Genomic DNA, 22,660 nt, shown 5'->3' on the forward strand with positions numbered 1-22,660 from the left:
CCTCATTGCAGATTTAAATATTATGACCTAAACAAAAAATATTCATTGCACTAAAAATAATGACTGTTTCAAAATACATTGTGCAATTTAACAAGAAACCTCACCACTACATTATAAATACATTGTATAATACTCAACTCATGCCCTGCTCCTCTGACATGTAATATGGTCTGGCCTTCGTTATTTACTGGATCACATTAGTGTAATACACCGGGTGTCCCATTATAGCTGGGGGGTGTAGTCCTATTCTGCCTGAGTTTCATTTCGCCCGTAACCTAATTAGTGTCAGTTCGCCCACGGTCCCAGATTAACCCTTATAATCCTCAGCTCTACCTGCATCAGGAGTCTCATTCCATCCACGGAGACAAAGCCCCGCCTCCTAGGACCTCACCCTCCCCCAAATATGGAAAGGCACTCCCCAAGCGAATTCCTTTATAGTATAAATGCAAAGTTGAAACACAAAGATCTCAGCATTAAAATATAAAGTGGTATGCGTCCTTATTGATGTAGCCGTTATAAAGATGTGTTAAATCTTTATAATCTGGAACATTCTTTTGGGTTGAAAAGCTTCAACAGTAATCTATATTTATAAATGTTTACAACATAACAGATGAATAACATTTACTGCCCATGTGCTGTTAGTTACTGTATGATTGTCTCCCCATCTAAAAATGTGTTAATAAGCAAGTTAAATTATTTGGATTATAGCGGTTAACGGCAAACAGAAATATACGATAACACAGCAATCCATTCAACGATGTATTCAACGGTCAAGTTGTTACAGTCAAGTTTATTTTTATGTTTCAGGAGACTCAAATAATATACGCTGTTCAAAAAGATAAAATGAAAATTGTTATCCAAATCTTACAGCTACAAGAGTTATCCAACCTATTTTGACAAATGAATCCATACTTTCAAAACTTTGGGACAGGTATTAAGAGAAACTCCACTGAACAACGTGAGAATGATGCGTATACTGTGACTGGCAGATAACACGTTAAAATATGTTAAGCAACTTTCAATGATGTTGCTGCTTTCTGCTTTAGCCTATTAAAAGCGGATTATGGCTGTGTTTTAACCATAGTTTGTGGGTCAAACATGGACTACATGAAATGGTTGGAATCACCCTCTACGGAGAAAATTCGTTGGTTTAGGGGATGCCTCAAATCAAAGAAATAAATAAAGAAATTACCCAACTTAAAATACTTAACACAGGTTATCTCAGTAAAGCAACAGTTTTCTTCAATTCTCAATGATGGAAAAACTTTGTTGCAACATGTTAACTCAAATTGAAGCAGGGTGTTAAGCATTCATTAGAAGTTATCAGTTAACACTTAGAGCAGAAATAATGTAGGTGATCCTTGACGTCGCAAATAGAGATATTTAAAATTAGTTTCAAACAACTCTGAGATGTAACTAGAATTACTCAAATTTAGCATAACGTTTTCCTCGACGTTATGTTTCATACTATGCGAAAATACCTCAGCTGTACTTATTTGTTTGTTATTCTTTCACTTTTAGCGAATTTCCCTATAGGGAAGTAGCTATTACCGTAGGTGGCACGGTAAGACCTAGACCCAGGACCGATTTACTTTTTCATTTTGATGTCCCCAGAGGCCAAAAACACTATTCGTTCAAATTTTTATATATGTATATATATATATATATATATATATATATATACGTCCGTGAACGTGATAACTTGAGTAATTTTTGTCCGATTTTGATGAAATTTGGTTTAAAGGTGTAAAGCGGGATAAACTTGAATGAGTTCGCGAACCAGCACGATCGGACCATGGGAACGGGGCTTTACGGGGGGTTTTATGGGGTAAAAATAGGTTTTTCTCACTTTTGACCCTCAAAACACAAAATTTCCCGATTTCTCTTTAGACCTTTTTAAAGAGCTTAAAAAAACAAATAATTTAGTATATAAAAGTATTTTTGTTCGATTATTAGTAACGGAGAAAATTTAAAAAATTGTAAATTTAAAATTCCCATGTTATTTTTATGGAGAATATTGTCAAATGTTGTAGTTTGCTTGTTTATGAATATATTTTGATCAAACTTGGCAAATTTATTTATTTTGTACTAAGCTATCAATATTTTACTCAAAAACACACTTTATTAGTTTCCTTGTAGCAGCAAACCTAGGTACTCGTTAAACCTAATGTTATTAAAATATATTTAACTGAAAATCAATTCAGACAAATGGAAATTCGCTTAGTCGGCAGGTTTGCTGCGGCGGGGGTATATTACCTCAGGTGTGATTATCTATATATTAATTTGAAACTGTTTTTCTTTGTGACAGCTAATTTGAGAGAACGGCTGGGTGTAGAAACTCGGTAGGGGTCTCTAAAGAAAGGTCTTGGTCTGTAGATGAGCCATCAAAAGAGAAACGTGGTAAATTCCCTTGGGGCTCTGCCCCAGTGGCCTTTAAATTCCCATCCAATGTTATTCTTATGGAGGAAAAACGGGGTTTTGTCACAGCTAATTACAGAGAACGGCTGGGCGTAGAAACTTGGTAGGGGTTTCTAAAGAAAGGTCTTAGTCTGTAGATGAGCCATCAAAAGAGAAACAAGATAAATTCCCTTGGGGCTCTGCCCCAGAGGCCCAAGTAGTTTAAAGTTCCCTCTTCAGATTTGTTTACATTACGACCATATGCATACATTTACACTACTTTTGAATGAAACCGCTGCTAATATTTAAATTGTGATTTACTAAATTTGTCAAAATGAAGTATTTGCAATGGTTTTTTTCTGATTTTAAAATCGATTTTCTCCTGAATCGTGCCATGTTTTGCAATATAATGTTCTATTACCAAATCAGTGGAAAATCCTAATATCACAGTAACTCTTAAAATTATTTCTTATGGAGTTAACTTATATCTATTGTATGGGTTGGTTTCTGCCTTTTTACCACTTCTTGGAGATTGCACGTAGACGATATTCTTTGGCGTATTGCATCTGTAGTAGACGATACTTGGTTGGTGTAATTTTTAAAATTACAATGGAAAAAAGTGAGAAATACTGGACAATTTAATATACTAAAAATAAAACTGAATTAACACTGTGCTACATTTCTTGAGCAATAATTGAAAGAGCCGATTTGCAAACAATGGAAACAGAAAAGTCTTAGAACACAACCAAGTACAGTAGAAGAAATAGAAATAATGTTTTTTTTTTTTCATTTATAATCGTTATTATAGACAACCTAATGCGGCTACGAGTGGGGAAAATTTTTAGAAAACACTAAAAAACAAGGTCAGCTTTTGAAAAAAGATAAGATTTTTACAAAAAATTTTGTTTATATCTAACTGTTGTGTACATCTTGAGTATTTCCATAATCTTTGAGTCAACTCTTATAAAGTCATCGGAAATTATGACTATTATTCGTTTTAAAATAACGCCTGTAATGCTTCGCAATTGCTCGAATTCGAGCAACAGGTACACTAGTTTGTTTGTATTACTGTACCGGTATTCTGTTTTGTTTATTTCATCTTAACTTAACCAATTAATAAGGACACATGCCACTTTATATGTTAATGCTGGGACCTTTGTGTTTCAACTTTTCATTAATATTATAAAGGAAATTCGCTTGGTTTGTCTGGTATGTCAAACAAATATTTTAAGCTTCAATAACCGTGTAGTCGAGGTGATGGGGTCATAGTTGGGGAGGGCTGGGGCTTTGCCTCCATGGATGGAGTGAGACTCCTGACACAGGTAGAGCTGAGGATTATGAGGGATAATCTGGGACCATGGGCGAACTGATACTAATTAGGTTACGGGCAAAATGAAACTTGGGGGGAATAGGACATAACCGCTGGGGGTAAAATAACATTTTTAAATAGCAACCCCTATCAAGTAGCACATCATTTTAAAGACCATTAGTTTAAAAGAATATCGGCCAAAACCAGAGGTCTCTGACTCAACCCAGGACAAAATGGCGGCAGTTTTCCGTTTTCAGGCATTACATTTAACATTTTTGAGCTGCCCCAATATGCTTCATTTTGGCTCCCAGGGGAAATTGTGATACCAACTAAAAATTACAGTTTTTCTTATGAAGGGATACGCTTTCCTGGTACAACCTGATAATATATTAATATCGGATATTATAATTCGGGTATTTTTATGTGGGGCCTCTGAGGTTAGTGAAAACTAAAAACTGACGCCATTTTGTATTGGGTTGAGATAGAGATTTCTAGTTTTCACCTATATTCTTTTTAACTGATGGCCTTAAAATTAAAGTTTCACTTGATGAGGCTTTATATTTAACAATTTTTAGCTGCCTGGGCAGAATTGTCATACTGATCAAAAAGTAGTTTTTACTTTCTTGATACAATAATAATAAGTTTAGTTTCCCTGGTACAGCCCATAAAAAAGCTAATAGATATTGATGTTTAATTTTACATGGGCTCTCTCAGTATGATGAAAAGAAAATGGCCACCATCTGTAATGGGTTGAGATAGAGACGTCTGGTTTTTGCCGATATTCTTTTAAACTAATGGCCTTTAAAATGATGTGCTAATTGATAAGGGTTTAAAGATTGAAAAATTTGCTACCGGTACCTATTTAAAACTTCTAAAAACTATTTTAAAATGTTAAGTTACCCCCAGCATCCCTTTTTAAGGGGTTTTGGGGAATTTCAAAACACCCCCAATTAGGTTTATCAAAGCTTGTTAGAATATATGCAGCAGTTTTAAAAATTTAAAATTAACCAGGGGAGGGCGACGGTTAAGTATAAGTATAACCATTAAGTATACTCGTATAACATACTAAACATTAAAGTCATACATATACATCCGTAAAGCCGCGTAACTGGCAGCCTGTCAAGTGTGATTCTTGTGTATTCCATTATGTAAGAACTAGCCATGCAAGTCGGACAGCTCTGATATAGTTCATAGTATGAGTAGTATAGATAATTTACCACCACAATCTTTTTCATTTTTTTATTACCTTTTTTAATAATGTTATTATGTAGGTAAAATCCTTATTATTTTACCTAAAATCTTATAGGCCTACTGGAACTTTAAGAAGTGTGTCTGAAAGATATGTGTTCCCAGTTTAGTTAGGTATAATAACTGGAAATTGATAATATATTTTTAAAATTTACAATAGGCCTAGTGTATTTTATGACCTTCCAAATTTATAATTGGTATTGAGATGGGGAGATTTGCACAAGAACAAGCTTAAATACAAATATAGTAAGATGATGAAAATAATTGTGTAAGATAAAAGTTTTAATTAGGCCTAGTTGATTTACATCACTTGGATCTAATAGAAACTTCATCCATTCAATTTCCACCTCTCTTCAAAATATGCTTAATTATATTATTATTTATGATATTTGCATTAATATTGTGGGTTCACATTTATTATTATTATTACTACTACTACTACGGTACTTTATTATATATTTTGACCCAAATTCAGTCATTAATTTTTGATCGAAATTTTATTTATTAAGTAAGTAAAATAAGGAAAATTGTAAATCATAAAACAAAAAGCATTATTGACATAAAAAGTATAAAGATTTGTAATGCAGCATGAATGCTTGGTCATTTAATTATATATGCATGAATTATTTACACATAAAGCATGATGTTTTGTTGCTTGTCACTTATATACCAACCAAACCATTTATAGATAGTCAACAGAATATTTTAACACCGTATGAACATCGAGCCGTATTCTACAAAAAAACAATATGAATAGGTTTATTATACGAAAAGTATGATAATATTAGGTACGATAATTACTTTCTCCCCCTATACCATAGTATATGGAGAAAGTATTGTTTTTTTTAGTGTAGGTCATTCATATTTTATATAATTATGCCAGGAAGCTGCATTTAGTTTTCTATTGTATTTTTTTGTAAAACTACTATAACAATTACCGATTCTCCCTGTAAAATGTTCTTCTATACATAATTAACTAATGAATTCAAAATTGAATTTGACCAATCTTTTTAATATTAAATCAAATCTTAAAAAATGACATTGCACTAGGCAAGGTGACAGAGGTTCGACGATAGGATCAAATTCTCATTCTAACAAAATTTGTGTTGTTCCACAGATACCAGACTCTTCGCTTTCCGAAACCGTCAATACTTATCGTCCATCACTGGTGAAGGAACTGGATCTACCACTTGCAATAACCGACAAAATAGTTAGTGTACAATCATTTGAAGATGATTTTCATTGTGAGGAACTAATAACTGAGACAACATCATCAGACATTGATAAGGCATTGCTAGAGTCAATCAAATTTAAGAGTAGTTCTGAAGAAGAGGCAACAGACAAGGATCCAGATCCTATTCCAAGTGATGATATCCTTATAAATGAAATAATAAACCATCACATCAAAGACAGACACCAGACTAGTCTGATTCACAACCAAATTATGGCTGGAAAAGATAGCTCAATTCCTCTTATTTCCATAACAAATACTGATGAAAATGTCATTCACACTGAAATAAACATAGACCCTTATCAAAAATCCCAAGATCCACTAACTGATATAGAAGATTTGGATGTTGGTCCTGAAGACAGAAACCCCAGAAATTTGAAAATTAATGTCATTGAGGATGGTGATGTGACAGATGCTGAAATTGTGGAAGCTTCAGACGATGAAAAGGATTTAGATTGTATACCGAAAATTTCTTTTCAGTTAAATGACATAATTGACCACAGTGGGACATATGAAGAGCTTGTGCGTATGAGCAGTCCTACGTCTAAACAATCAAAATCAAACATTGAAAGTAGTTTTACTACTTCAAATACCCCTCAGTTGGGTGATTTCTTAAAATTGTTTTATGAAAGAGATGGAACTACAGACTATGAAGATATGGATTTATCCGACGAAGAAGACAACGCTGATGAAATGGGTGAAAATACTGAAAATGATGAAGTTTTGCAAAGATTAATGGATGATGGAACTGTTAGTATTTCTGATAGTGTAAAGAAAAGTCCCATCCCATCCCCTTCTGTGACACCTGAACCAGGACAGAAACGAAATTATAAGAAAGGTAAAGCCGCAAAAAAAAGTAGTTCTGGGCTAAGAAGTAAAGCAGATTATAATCTTCTTTCACCAAGGTCTCTCTCTCCTCATTTAAGTGATATAACTGACACAGAAGTTGTTTATTCTGACTCTGATGAAGAGGAACGAATGAAGAAACAAAGACCTTTGAGTCCTCAAGAACGTAGAAAAAGACTGAGACAATTGAAAGAAATTGAACATGACAGACGTAAAATGAAAGATGAGGAAGAAAGAGATGTTTTACCAGAACTTGAAATATCCAGTGTTCAAATAAGTGAAAAAGTTCCAGTAAAGGAAGTAGTAAGTGAATCAGATACCGACAACACAAACTACGTACATCCTAAACACATAACTTATGCACCTAAAAAGAGGACTCTTTTAATGGAAGTTGCTGGTGCTTTAATGAAAGAAACTCTAGTCAGCACTGATGTAGAGCACTTTGAAGGTTCAAATGAGTCTGACGATGATGCTGCTAGTCAAATTTCAGAAGATCGTACAAGTGGCACAGAAAACCAGTTTTTTTCTATCAAAGAAAAAGAAGTTTCAAAACATGCACTAAGTCTACCAAAACAAGACAGAGTAGTTTTAACTGACACAGAAGACATTGAAACTGAAGAAGAGTTTGCTAAAGCATCAACATCAAAGCCAGTTATAAAAGTATCCACAGAGGCAAGTACTGAAGAAGATGATTTTGAACCAACTGAGAATGAATATTTATCCGCTGTGAGAGAGATGCGAGCTAGAGCTTGGAAGGACAATAATTATGAGATTCATTTTATCGAGATTGATGGTAAAACAAGACCACTAGCCATTACACCTGACCTTCCTGTGGTATGCCACTCCTTGAAACTAAATACCCTAGAAAAGCCGCTATATGTGACAGATATGGAAGATTTAGCTGATAGTGATTTAGAAACAGCCCAAAACTTTCTTCCTGTTGCAACAGTGCACTCAGATGCAGTATTAACTGACACAGAATTTGTTGAAGGAGATGAGGAAACATTTAGACCAAAATCACCCGAACCATCGGATGATGAAAATAGCCAACCCCTTCCTGAACCTGTAAGGGAAATGATTTTGATGAAAGAGGATCCAAGTGGACGGCCTGTTTCAGTTGTGTTGCCTCTTGGTAATGTGTCACCAGGGGGTTTAAAACCGCCACATTTAGAACTTGAGGGAGGAATATCTGAAGTTGAAGATATAGCTACTGATGACGATGACTTAACAAATCCATCATTTGCTCGTGATCTTGGACCAACGCCTGACCTACCAGAGATTGAGGGAGGAATAATTCATTTTAGTGAAGTCATGAAAGTGCAAAAGAAGAAGTTAAAAGTCACAGGTCAGGAAGTTCAAGAACCACTGACTGATACTGAGGATTTATTTTTATCTGTTAGTGGAAAACGAAAACGTACTAAAACAAAAATGAAACTTGGTTTAGAACCCACGCCATGTAATATAAAACAAGATTTAACTGACACAGAGGATATTCTTTTAAGTGATGTGGAAAACCGCCAAGGAAATATTCTAACTGTTCCATCTACTGAAATAGATCCAACAACGGACCTTGATGACATTGACATATCTGGTGAAGAAGATGAACATGACCACCAAAGACAAATGGCTTTAACACCTGATCATCTACGGGAACTGGGGGATTCTTACATTACTTTAAAAGAAGGAAACGGGCCTTTCAGTGAAGAAGCAAAACAATCATTCCTCTCATTACATAAAATACCAATTATAAACACAATATCACCAAGCCCAGATATTCAATTTTTAGTGAACACTGATACAGAAGATATGTTTACATCTGCAGATGAAGAGGGCTTCTCAAGGGCAGAAACAATAACTCCCTATGAGGGTGCTATTGAGCTAGAAGACCATTCGTCTGTTGTGTACATGAAACACACTAGAAAGTTTGACTTGGACGCTCCAGAAGAAGCTATACATGTCAAAGGAGGAATTGATATTCATGAGACGTTAACAGATATAGAGGATTTGGGTGTGTCCGAGGATGAACGTCCTAAGCCTCCAGATCAGTTATTTGTTAATGACACTACTGATCAAGTCTGTGTTTGCCTTACAACCAAAACAAATTATGAAGATTCTGTTTGCGTATGTGTCAATAAGGAACATGGAGGCTTAGCATTAGTCTGGAATTCCAAAAACTCAACTGACGCCAAGCATCAACGAGGTACAAATTCAGTTTTTTTATCCTCTCGCAGAATTCCTAGTGTGGTGAATTGTACAAAAATGTTAAAACCCTGCTCTAATGTTATATGTGATGGATCCTCAGAAAGTATTATGCAGTTTAAAACTATATTTAGTCACAAGGGAATTACTTATATCCTGGTAGAAAATCAGAACAACCCAAAGTCCTTAAATTTTATTTTGTCTGTTGAAAATTGTAAATCCTTTGCTTGTAAATATTCCATTTGCTTTTCTCCTGTAGGGTTTTCAACTCACTTTGTCATCTGTCAAAGTAACTATGTTCCATCAGATATTGCACACCTTTCAGTATATTTCTGGAAAACTGTTGATTTACATTTTGGGGATACTGCAAATGAAAACTTGTCTCTTTCGAGCAATATGATTTTGAGATCATCTGTTGGGGATATATTTACAAGAAAACGGCAGATTAAAAATTTGAAAAGGAAAATCCAGAGTAGAGCATGGTCTGGTAGTGATATTCTAGATTCAAGGGAAAACAATTTTGAACAAAGCAAAGAAAAGTCAACTAGTGTAACAAAACTCATTATTCAGTTTGAATGTTTAACAAATATTAAACAAATGCACACGATTTCTCTACCTGATTTTCATTTGGAAGATGAACAAAAAGAATATATTTTCCATGAAGTTAGAGAAACAAAAAATAATTGTGAAACATCGACTAGTGAAGGAAACGTTGACAGGGTTAGCCTTGTGACAAATAAGGATATGCAGCCTCTCTTAAATCATTCCAAATCTGACCGGAGATTTAAGCCCATCATACCCATCATTCCTCTCAAGGACCGTAGTATCAGTCCACGCAGACTAGTTCCTGCTCCTATACGTGAATCTCCTGCCTTCAAAGCCCTGAGCCAGAGAGCCAAAGAAACTTTGACTCAGCCAAACTCAACATTGACTTCAAACAGAATGAAGAAAACTCTTGATTGTTCACAGACTCCTCTTAATGAGAGAGGCTTTAAAAACAGTTGCAACCTCTCAGGTAAAATTAAAGTTTTTGAAACTTTGTCTGGTTCTCCAAAGTTACGAAGAAAACTATCAATCAAGAGAAATTCTGAGATCGATATTAGTTCCAAAGTGTCCTGTTTATCATCTGTAAAAGCGAGTTCATACGCTGATATTACTTGCTCTTTCACCATGCTAACTCTTACCAAAAAAACTACCAGCTCTAATGCTATCAGTGTGATGGCAGATAACCAAAGTACTCAAATGGCATCAATCAGGCGAACTTCTTCCTGTCCTGTTAGTCACTGGGTGAGGAGAGGTAAAAATACTATTTCAGAAAAGGTGGTGGGGCACATATCTGCAAATTAGCATTAGTAATATTAATTTATTTTACTGCAAAGAGTGGTTTGGTTGAGTGTTATTTTGCTTCCTTGTTGCTTTTCAAAAAAATCTTGCTCCTACATGTTGTTTAGGCTTGGTCATGATGGTTCCATATATGGTAGGGTAGGTAGTTTTTGTAGTTTTTTTCATTGTTGGTATAATTTGTATTAATAGAATTTTCCTTTAAATCCAATTATTGTGTTTTTGTGATCTTAAGATTGCAATTTTAAATTAGATTGATCCATTTTACAAAAAGGTAATTTTTGTAGGGCCCTGTTCATAAGTTTTCATTTAGGCTTAAAATGAAAAGAAACTGTGTTAGTACTTCTAATAGATTAATCTCCATTGTTCTCCAATTGTTCAATGATTAAATAAATTATTAATATAATACTTTAACATACCCATAATCATTTAGATGTTATTCTTGCCTGTTTTATTAATCTGTGATTCACAGGTGATAAAATATGTTTCTCGTTTAGTATTGAAAACTTGATAATTCCTTATGTTGATATAAAGTTACCATGCCGAGATACATTTTAAACCAACGCCATGTTTGATCTTAAAATCATAAACATTTTGTGGCAACATTTAATTATATAAAATATATTATTCTATAGGCTATTTATTCTGTAATAATAGTGAATTGTAAGATTTGTTCAATGTTAAAAAATTTAAACAATCATGTTATGTTTTCCCAGACTGGGCAGAGAAAGGAGGACCAGACTCACCAATAGATGCAACCAAAAGAGGTAAGGATGTTTTGTTAAAAATTGTATTACTACAATTTGTTGGAAGTTAAAAACATTGTGTTTTGGACCCCACTTCATTCTATTTAGAAAATAAAATGGATGGGATGGTTAGGCTACAAATTGCCATGCTTAACAAAAAAACTCCTCCTCTAAAAGTCATACAGCATATCCGTTTTATATGGATTGTTGGTAAAAAAGAATCTATAAAATTGTTCTTAGCTTGAAATAAGAAATTAAAAATAGGATGTCTTCAGATAACATACAGTGCCTTAGACTGACTAGTCATTAATAGACTTAGCCACCTATCTCTATAACAACATTAGTTCACCAAATGATATGGAATAGCGAATAGCCTACTATATCTTGGTTTGTCACCAATATTATATTAATTTGTCTTGTGCAGACATTCATTGCATATTTGTCAAAAGTTGTTAGTTACTTATTTTGATAAGTAAAACGTTGGCAATAAAATTTAACAATTTTTGAATACAGTACAAATATTATACCTATTAAACGTTATTATAAGTATTTTTTATACTAAGCCTACCTTCTTTATTTATTCAAAAGAAACTTTAGCTTGTTAGTTTATAATTAATGTGCAACCACCTACTCAATGCAAATCTCTTGACTCTACTCTATGTGTTGTAGCACATTAAGGTGCAAGACTTTGTAAAAAGCTATACTAACCGTGTTGTGTACTGTCTGTGTTGATTACTATTGTTATTGCTTGAATTTAAATAACGTTTATAAGCCAGGAATCAGAGCTTTGCATGGCCCCACATTTTCAAGCAATCACAATCACATCGTCTTATCACCTCTGCATTACACTTTAAATCTCACTTGTGATGTTTTACTTAGTACAGGTATAGATTTTAACATTAACTATAGATATTATTTAAAAAATCATACTGTAGTTCCATAAAATTAAAAAAAATATTATCCACTCTCATATTTTAATGAGTTTCAGTTAAGTTAGTATTTGTTCTGGTTATGCTTAAAATCTCCATGTAATAATATAGTTATGTTAGATCATAAAACATAAATGTTTAAATCATTTAAATACAGAACATTTAACTATCAGGGACTTGAACACACAGGTCTCATAATACTGAATTGTTTCTTATTACTCACCATAATGATAAAGGGTTTATAGTATGATTCATTTGCCTATGATCACACTTTTCAATTTAATAATAGACTCAAGTTTATTTTGACTATTGTATTTTACTAGTGTTGTTCTAAGGTCTATGCCATTAGAAGTTTTTATGGGATTGCAAGGGAACAGTCCAAACACAATAAACAAGAGCAAGCATTAATTTGTAAATGAACTAACACTGCTGGTTTTTTAAACTAGGGAGCTCACCTACGGAGATTTTTGTTCATACGCTTTATGGTTTTCATATTGGCTTATATAGGCTGACAAAAATAGATTAAGTAACTTACAATCCATATAACTACTATAAATTAAAATAATAAACCACACTGAGCACAGTTTACAGTTATACCGGGTGATTACTGGGAAACGCATGTTTTTGACTTGTGTAGTATACTAGGAATATCGTTCGGTAACGGCCGGAAGTTGTTGCGCTGTGAAGGGGGAAGAGTGCAGTTTCAATTGTTGCCGAGATGTGGAACCTTGAGTATCGTACATTTGTCATGCGACGTTAGTACGCAACTGGTGAATCAGTCACTCAGACTCGGCGAGACTTTTGTGCACATTTTAACATTGCACAGCATGGTGCTGTTCCTGATCGTAACACGATATTGCGTTGGATACATAATGTTAACACAACTGGATCATTGCTAAAGAAGAAACCTCCTGGACTTTTAAGGAGTAAGGACATTTAGCACCCCTGAGACAGTTAAAAGAGTGCGCCTTGCAACAGTTCAGAGTCCGAGCCGCTCAATTCAGAAGTGGGCATCTGCTCTCGAGCTTCGCCCATCCACTGTGAGAAAGATTTTGGTCAAATATTTTAAATTTCATCCTCTCAAGCTGGCAGTATGTCGTCAATTGAGTTAAGCAGATAAGGGGCAATGTGTAAATTTTTGTAACAACGAGTGAAATTTTAGACGAAAATGAAGGAGTAGTTATCCTTATGCGTGATAAAGCGCATTTCCACTTGGACGGAGCAGTCAACAAACAGAATTTATGATTTTGGTGTGCAGAAAATCCTCAAAACGTAGCTGAGAGACCTCTTCATAGCTTACGTGAGACTGTGTGTAGGGGGGTTAGTGAAAAGGGGATCATTGGTCCTTATTTTTTTTAAGGCAACGACGGCAGAGCAGTGACAGTGAATGCACAACGGTATCTAGAAATGTTGGAAGAATATTTCTTGCCAGACCTGCGCCGTCAACGTGTAGAGATACATAATGTATGGTTCCAACAAGATGGGGCAACAGCCCATACAGCATTAGTATGGAATTCCTTCGGCGAACATTCCCTACAAGAGTTTTCTCACGTTTTGGTGATGTCACTAGGCCTTCTCGCTCACCGTATCTTACAATTATTCCAGATTTCTTTCTATGAGGATTTTTAAAATCTAGAGTTTACATAAACAATCCACAAACAATACAGGAACTTAAAGAAACTATTCACCAGGAAATTAACGCCATTCCTAGAGGTATGTTAGCGAAATCCGTAGCAAGTTTTAAGGAACGCATTCAACATTGTATCTTAGCAGAAGGCGACCACCTTAGAGATGTAATTTTTAAACGCTAAATTGTAAGTAGTTTTATTCCAAAATTGAATATTGTGTACACTGTTTTTCCACTCATAAATATATTTTTTGCTCTGAAATACCCGAGTACTCGTTATTTGAAAAACATGCGTTTCTCGGTAATCACCCTGTATATAATACATGCAAGATAAGGACTACAAATAAAACGTCCCTACTTTTACTTTTAAAAGATCTTACTAACAATTTGTGATTTATTCAACTGTATTTGAACCCAGTCTATTGCACCCTTTCTCAGTTTATAATGAGGCAAGCAAGGAGTAGAACAAGACAGTGATCACCCTTGAGCAGGCGCTTCACCAGTAAAACAGGAGCAGGCAGAGTGTTATTCCGCACCACTAAATAGCACAAATTTTACCCATTTTACCTGTTGTTATAACGGAATATTGTATGTAAATGTTGAATAACCTAATCAGGAAACTAATTTCATTGTTAATAACATTATTTGTTATTAATAATAACATTATTGAAATATGAGTAATATTTCAACTAATCATATTGAGCAATTCTCTAGTATAAAGGTATCACTGTTGGTGTTACGAGAGAGGGCGCATGCAGAGTTTTGTTCCGTAATAGTGCAATTATACATATCTATGCAAACAAAATATATTTAATAATAATTATAAATGAAATAATACATTTAAACATGTTTATATTTTAGTATACAGGGTTATTCAAAATGAATGACCCAGTTTTAACGCTTTATAACTTTTGAACTATTAAACTTACCGCTATAAAATACACATCAAACGAAAAAGCAACTCAAAGAGTTTACGCCTTCTAAAGACACATCATTTAACAAAATCGATCCAACAGAACTGTAGATTTAATTGTACAAAGTTAAAAAGTAATCTCCAACTTTTTTTACCACTAGAAATTTGGAGGTTACTTGACGTTTTTGCAAATAACTTTTAAATGGTGAGGAAATCGACCAAAGTGGAAGGTATTATTCCGAAAGAGAATAAAATTTCCTACAATCTACTATTATGCATTTTTTGAAAATACTCAAGAAAAGTACCAAAAATTGCCTCAAAATGAAAAAAAAATTGAAATTCCCCCTCTTCAATGTAGACAATAAACATAGCAAACATTTAATTTCACACTTTTTTATTTTAAGCCAAATTTAGGCTACATTTATTGAGTATTTTCAAGATATGCGTAAGAGTAGATTGTAGGACATTTTATTCTCTTTCGGAATATTACCTTCCACTTTGGTCGATTTCCTCACCATTTAAAAGTTATTTGCAAAAACGTCAAGTAACCTCCAAATTTCTAGTGGTAAAAAAAGTTGGAGATTACTTTTTAACTTTGTACAATTAAATCTACAGTTCTGTTGGATCGATTTTGTTAAATGATGTGTCTTTCGAAGACATAAACTCTTTGAGTTGCTTTTTCGTTTGATGTGTATTTTATAGCGGTAAGTTTAATAGTATAAAAATGATAAGGCATTAAAAATGGGTCCATCATTTAGAATAACCCTGTATATAAAATATACACACGGTTTGACAAATTTTATGTGTATAATAATAATATAAACAATTTAATAATATTATATAAACAAATAAATAATAAAATATCAATCATGAAGTTTGTTAATGTGTACTAACAGCTAATACTATACATTAACAAAAAAGATACGCAATATAAATTGAAGTACATAAATGAAGTCTCAACTAAATGAGTAATACCCTAATCAAAATCTTGTTTTGGTTGTATTTCTTCTATTCTTTCTTCCCTTTTGACACTATCAAGCAATCCTCGTAATTTCTCCTTTTCTAATAAATCTATAGTGGCATCAGTCTAATACAAAACGAGAACACCAAATAATCATCTACTTTACTAACAGACACATAAAAAACAGCAGTCACCTCTAACACAGAAGAGGGCATGAGGAAATAAACTCTGCGCTAATGACTTACACGACAGGGCGACGCGGAGAAAAGCTCCGCAAACTGACACCGCGTCACTGAATTGCAACTGACAACCAAATAAGGAGGAATTTGGGGGTAAAAATATTTTAGGGGCATTCTCGTGATGAGGTGCGTGAAGTATGTAGCCGGACTCGACTGCCGGCGCCCATTATGCATAATTATTTTATCAAAACTACAAGTGCGGAGGAAAACTCCACAAGCGCCCGCTCGAGGGTTAAGGACTGTGATAGCCATTTGCCCACCAGGCCACTTTTATTTCTAACAACGATTTTATAGTGCCTCATATTTTTTGTGTGTGGCTTCATCGAGCCAAACACAAGTTACTAGTGATTCTCAATGCTACATTAGTTTAATTTGAAATATTAGTACTTTGTCATTTACTGTCGTAGCAAATCTTAACCAAGCTTGTAATATAAAGCTGCAATTTTAAATTGTCCTAAGTTGGATCTAATAACACAAGAAATGTATTAACCGACAAACCTATTTTATCAAACCAATCAATAATGTTTTCAGCTCAATAAGACTATAGGACAACATCTAAAAGAATAATGTTCTTAGAAATATTTGATGATTTTCTGTACTAAATAAATTATCTAACCATATAATGTACATTTGTTTTAGCTGTACTCATCTACCACTTGAGACTTCTATTATCTAGATCCTAAAACTCCTTAAACTTAAGTTATATTTCTAATTCAGATGTTCAGATTCCAGATAGTTTCCAAAATAACTTGCAGTAAAACAAGTTTCCCTTTTGAAATCACATTCCCGAGATCAACTTAATACAAACTAATAAGCCAAATTCAATAAATTCTGCATATTAGCTTTTTCCAATGAAATGTTATAATAATAAAATATATACTAGGTACACTATCAGAAAACTATTTTTTTTACATTTTTATCAAATAACACATGTTGGAAAATGGATATATTATTATATTTTTTATATACATACATTTGTAGTTTTGTGTCATTTTTTTACAAAAGAATATATGTGCAAAATACTATTCTCAAGTATACAAGTCTCTAAATTGAGTGTCATTAGATGTTGATTATTAAAACAAACACAACATTTACTACTTGTGTGATGTGTTGCTAACCATAAGTGTGCCTACTTGCTTTCTGTGTTCTTTATGTGTGTTCTACCTCTGTAACATGATATCTTTCAAAATGCCATCTTACACAAACGACTGTGAGTTAATTTAGGGTTCTAGAATCACAAAACCACTCATAGCTTACTTATTTAACAAAAGTGAAAATTGTTCTGATATAGTACGATCCATCAAGATTAAATGGTAAGGACATTTTTAAACTTACTGATTATGAGTTCTCTAATAAAATATATTATTTAAGCTTCAATTACTCCCCAAGTTTGTGTGGAAGGTATCTGAATGCTCACATCTATCCTAGGTTCAATGTAAAAATACTAAAAATAACCGCCTGCCAATCTTTGTTTTCTTAAACTTAAAACCCATAGTGACTGTACACTTTTATTCATCTGTGCCACAATGCTTTTTACAGAAAGCGAGTGTTGTATTTGAGTGTTAAGTAGTCCAGTCAATGAAAGTAAAAAAGTGTAAAGTGTGTATTTATCCCATACAGCACCGATTTGTATGAAAAATTTGATTTAGGGTCTTCTTAGCCTAACTTCTTTCTTCAAAATCTACCCTAAGCAAGGCGATACATTTTTCTGAGTGGTGAAAAACCACTCCTTCAAGAGGGTGAAAAGTCATTCATTAAAATGAGAGCTAAAATTGATAAACTGACTTAATTCCAAGCAACTTTTATTCCATAAAGTTTCTTCCTGAAATACATTGACTTAATTGCAAATGCTTTGTCGGTTATCGGCAAAAAACAGTAGATTTTAAGACTTTTTGCAAATAACTGGAAACTTGTAGATTTAATTGAAAAACTTGCAGAGCTGAATTATAGCTTATAAAAATCAAACAAAATAGTCTACTTATGATATATGCAGATCCAACACAAATGGAATTATTGCTTTTTAAAAGTTGATTGATATTTTCAAACACCAAAATGGAACGTTTTTATGTAGGCTACAATAACCAACAACAAATGCATTTTTTCATGAAATCTTTTTAAAGGCCTTGAAAACCCCTTTATTTTATTTTTTATAGGTTATGTATATGTAGGTTTTTCTTTTCAGAAAATGTTTGGCGCTATTTTTTAGTTATTTTAAATAAAAGTTAGTTTTGTTAACCCTCCAAGTGTCTCTAGTTTTGGTCTTAATGTTCGCCCATTTATTGCGCAATCGCAGGGTTTTATTAAAATGTATCTTAGAAACTTAAAAACAATGTAAAGTATACTGTTTTATATATCATTTTGTTTGTAAAACTATGGGCTTCAATGTAACATATAAAACATTACAAAAAAAATGTTCAACAATTTTTGTGGGGTTAACATTTCTCAAAAATTATAAAATAAATTTTAAAAACTATGTTTGCGCTCAATAAATTGTTATAATTTATAGGTCTACAAATATTTTAAAACAGCCACTTTGTTCAGAATTGTATGAGGATTCCAAAAATATAATAATATAAGGACGTAGGTTTGCAAATAAATAAGTTATGGGCAAAAAACAGATTTCGGTACATAGCATTTAGATAAGAATGCAATCTGGCTGATAATTGACATCAATATCACTACCTACTTCTTCAGGATCATCAACCAGCCCTTCAAAATCACTTAAATCTTCTTATAATGCACCACGTATATCACTACTTTTGATTTTTAACACTAAAACAATGATAAACGTAATAAAACACATCAGTCATCGGTGCAAGGTTAACCAAGCTGTTTACAAATACGCACGTCAGCTGTCTGCTACAATATTTTCGGAACTAAAATGAAAAGCGTATAGAAACAGACATCAGGAGAAAGCTCTGAATCTGCTGAAAAAAACTATACCTAACTCGATCCAGTTCAATCCGATTCAGTCAGTCCCAGAGCCGTCGCCGTAAACAGTGTTTGTGAGTCGCAAAAGCGACACATAACACTACAGCGGATGTGTTATGAGTCGCTTTTACGACACATGTGTTTAAAGGACTATAAAAAATGTTTTCACTGCTGTCAGTCAGTGTACCGGTCCGCACAATGATGTAATCACTTTTGTTTAGGCCGGCCAAAAAGTATAATTTTTCAATGTTACGTGTAAATATAAATGTTTCGTGTGTCAGTGTATGTGTATATGTGTACTTCAACGGTGACCAATGCTGTAAACAGTAATTAACAAGACAGAAAATTTGACAATGGGGCTGTTGGCCCCGAAACTATAGTCATTATAAAAGACGACTTGGATTGAGGACGTATACAAGGTATTTAACCTATTATTATTATTACATTATTTTGTTTGTTTTAGCGAATTTCCCATATAGGGAATAAGCTATTACCGCAGTACTCATGGTAAGACCTAGACCCTGGACCGATTTAATTTTTCATTTTGAGGTCCCTACAGGCCAAAAACACCATCCGTTCAAATTTATGTATATATTATGTATTTATATTTTGTTATTATATACACCAATGAGGGCTACTTTAAATGTTACTAAGTAAATCAAAATACCCCAGTACCCTAAAAACATTTTGTTTTATATTACTTACATGTTTCAGACATTGATGCCATGATCACAGTATATATAGTACATAACCTATTAATTTATTTTATTTACAAAAATTATTAGATATTTCTTGCTAAAGAACGGGTGATAAATTTTATGTTAAGGAAAGGAGGTGTTTTTCTTTAAGATTTATAATTTCATTGAATATTACGTTTTGATTTTGAATTTGTGTCAAGTTAAGTAAATTGTCTTTGTCATTAATATGATGTGTATAAATATAAAAGTCTTCTTTTGCATTCATTTTTTTGCCTTTATTTTCAACATCTAGAATGTGCATATTTTTATTCATTTCTGAGCATGTATGGTCGGTCTGAAGTTTATGTTCGGCGTATGAGGATTTTTGTGTTGTCATGTTATTTGATCTTATTGCCTGTATATGCTCTTTGTACCTGACTTTGAATGTTCGACCTGTTTGACCAATATAGTATTTTTCACAGTTGTTACATGATAATTTGTAAATTCCCGATTTCTTATATACATACATATACATTTGGGGGGTTGGGTCTCGGATTTGTTCTTCTTTGAATTATGTTAAAAGCGTTATTCGTTGTTTTAAAACTTAGATTAAATTTTGAGGTTGTTTTTCTTAAGGTTCTGTTTAAGGATGAGCTGAATGGAATACATATAAATTCTTTCTTTTCATTTTCTTGTTCTTCTACTTTCATTCTTTTCTGTTTTTCATTTTTTTATTGATTTTTCAATCATGGAGACACAAGAAAAGAAGATAAATTTCTTGGATATAACAATTACTAAAGAAAATGATCGACATAATTTCAATATATATAGGAAACCCACCCAAACTGACCTAATCATTCCATCTGAGTCAAACCATCCTTGGCAACACAAAATTTCTACGTTCAAATCAATGGTATTTAGACTACTTAACATACCAATGTCTAAAGACAACTTTGAAAAAGAAAAGAAAACTATAAAAAGAATTGCAGGAACAAATGGATACAAAGAAAAAATTATTTAATAATCAATAAAAAATGAAAAACAGAAAATAATGAAAGTAGAAGAACAAGAAAATAAAAAGAAAGAATTTATATGTACCACCGAAGTCCTAGCTCTTTGAAATGTCGAGCATCAGAGTTTTGAAGGAACTTTGGTGTTTTATGATGAGATTGAGTAACAGAAGTGAACAACTCTTGACAGTTCATAACACATTTCTTCAATTCAAAGCACTCTTGTTTCAACAATAATTCAACAAGTTGAGATTGGAGGATGAGCGCTTCCTCTGTAGTTTGTGATGAAGAGTAGCTATTGGTCAGAGCTCCATCAGAAGATATAACCACTTGACTGGATTGCTTGACTGTCTTTACTGTAGTGGTTGCACTGTGGGTTGGGTGCACTGTGGGTCGGCAGCACTGTCTGTCATTTGGATAGCAACCCGGTCAGTAGGATGGGTGACAGCATTATCGGTAGGGTTTATAACAGCATGGTCACTTGGGATGACAGCAGTGTCTGTTGGATGAATAGTAGCACTGTCACTTGTCAAGGTAGTTGAGCTCACTGTTGTATCTGTATTCGTTGATTGAGGTTTTGTCACTGTCTTTGTGGTATTTCTAATCATCGTGTTTGAGAACTTAGGTATTGTGATTGTCACTGGCCTCTTTATTGTGATGAGTTTTGTTCCAGGCTGTATAATGTCGTTGCCTTTGATTTGAAACTGACTTGATGAGTTCGGTTTGATTACATGCACTGCAGTAGTTCTATGAGGTTGAGCTGAACTGCAATTAACCTTGGCCAAATAAGGGTTAGAACCAATTTTTGAAAGCAGCACTTTAATGTAGCTGGTGATGTGGATGAATAGTTAACTGATTTGGTCTTCATCTTCAGCTAAAGTTTCAATGTTCAAATCATCTTCACTTGACGTACTTACAATTTGATGAAAATTAGAATCAAAGTTTTCTTTCTTCTTATTGGCCTCTTGCATTAGAGTCTTTAAGGCTTCCCGTTGTACAACTAACTGTTAATGACTCTTCTTCAACAATTTGATCTACAATGCTTCTTATTTTCTTGAGACGAGTTTTAATAAAAGATGTGAGTCAAGTATAAGTTTCAATTTTAAAATCACTATTTGGAGATGCCATTGTACAAAGATGATGAGATAAATGTAACAAATTTTCAAAGTGTAAATGAGTGGTTAAGAGTTCTAATGTGGAAATAAGAGTTCAAATGAGTAAGAGTTCAGAGGCACAGAAAACAATGGGTAAAATGAGGAAATATTAATATAAGATGAGTTTAGTGGATGTGTGTAATATTCCAAATCGCTTAAGTAATATCCGGCTCGAAGGACCATTAATAATGTGGAGTGTTTGTTAGTATTAATGAAATATTAAGAGAGAAAAAAATAGTAAAACCATGTTTACAAGAAGAACAGAAAGGAAGATTTATTTTTACAATATTATGAATTTCAGATTTACAATGATCAGCTGTTGATTTTAATAGGTATTAAATGTGAAGGCTAGTAGGAAAAATTATCTAAAAGAACTGAACAGCAATATTAGACAAAACATAAGTGAAGGAATCAGTGTTTATGTATAGTTACGGTCAAGTTTATTTTTTTGATTCAGGAGAGGAAAATAATATACGCTGTTCAAATCAGAAAATGTAAATTGCTATCCAAATCTTATAGCTACAAGAGTTATACAACCTATTTTGATAAACGAATCCATACTTTCAAAACTTTGGGACGGAAGAGAAACTCTACTAAACAACGTGAGACCGACAGACAACACGTTAAAATACGTTAGGTGACCAACTTCCAATGGTGTTGCTGATTTAGCCTATTCAAAGCAGATTATGGCTGTCCAATTAGTAGCCAAGAGTTTGTGGGTAAAAATGGAACACATGAAATGGTTGCTATTGCCCCACTTTTCAGGATTCTCTACAAAGAAAATTCATTTGATTAGGGAGATGTCTCAAATCAAAGAAATAAAATTACCAAACTTAAATTACTTAACACAGGTTATCAGTAAGGCAACAGTTTTCTTTCTATTCTCAATGCTGGAAAAACTT

At 33.4% G+C, this 22,660-nt stretch overlaps 1 protein-coding gene across 3 annotated transcripts in view; it reads left to right on the forward strand.

Annotated features, from left to right (window-relative positions):
• LOC128983229 (uncharacterized) overlaps positions 1 to 22,660 on the forward strand; it is a 68,815-nt gene that overhangs the window by 9,212 nt on the left and 36,943 nt on the right. For all 3 annotated transcript variants that reach the window (XM_054402452.1, XM_054402453.1, XM_054402454.1), the window contains exons 2-3: positions 6,072 to 9,231; positions 11,288 to 11,338. In XM_054402452.1, the coding sequence (XP_054258427.1) occupies positions 6,072 to 9,231; positions 11,288 to 11,338 (3,211 nt within the window). The remainder of the gene's footprint in view (positions 1 to 6,071; positions 9,232 to 11,287; positions 11,339 to 22,660) is intronic.

The sequence above is a fragment of the Macrosteles quadrilineatus genome, unplaced genomic scaffold (genome assembly GCF_028750875.1).
Source record: "Macrosteles quadrilineatus isolate MER2022 unplaced genomic scaffold, UCM_ALF_1.0 Scaffold_1__1_contigs__length_201487025, whole genome shotgun sequence".
Taxonomy (NCBI): domain Eukaryota; kingdom Metazoa; phylum Arthropoda; class Insecta; order Hemiptera; family Cicadellidae; genus Macrosteles; species Macrosteles quadrilineatus.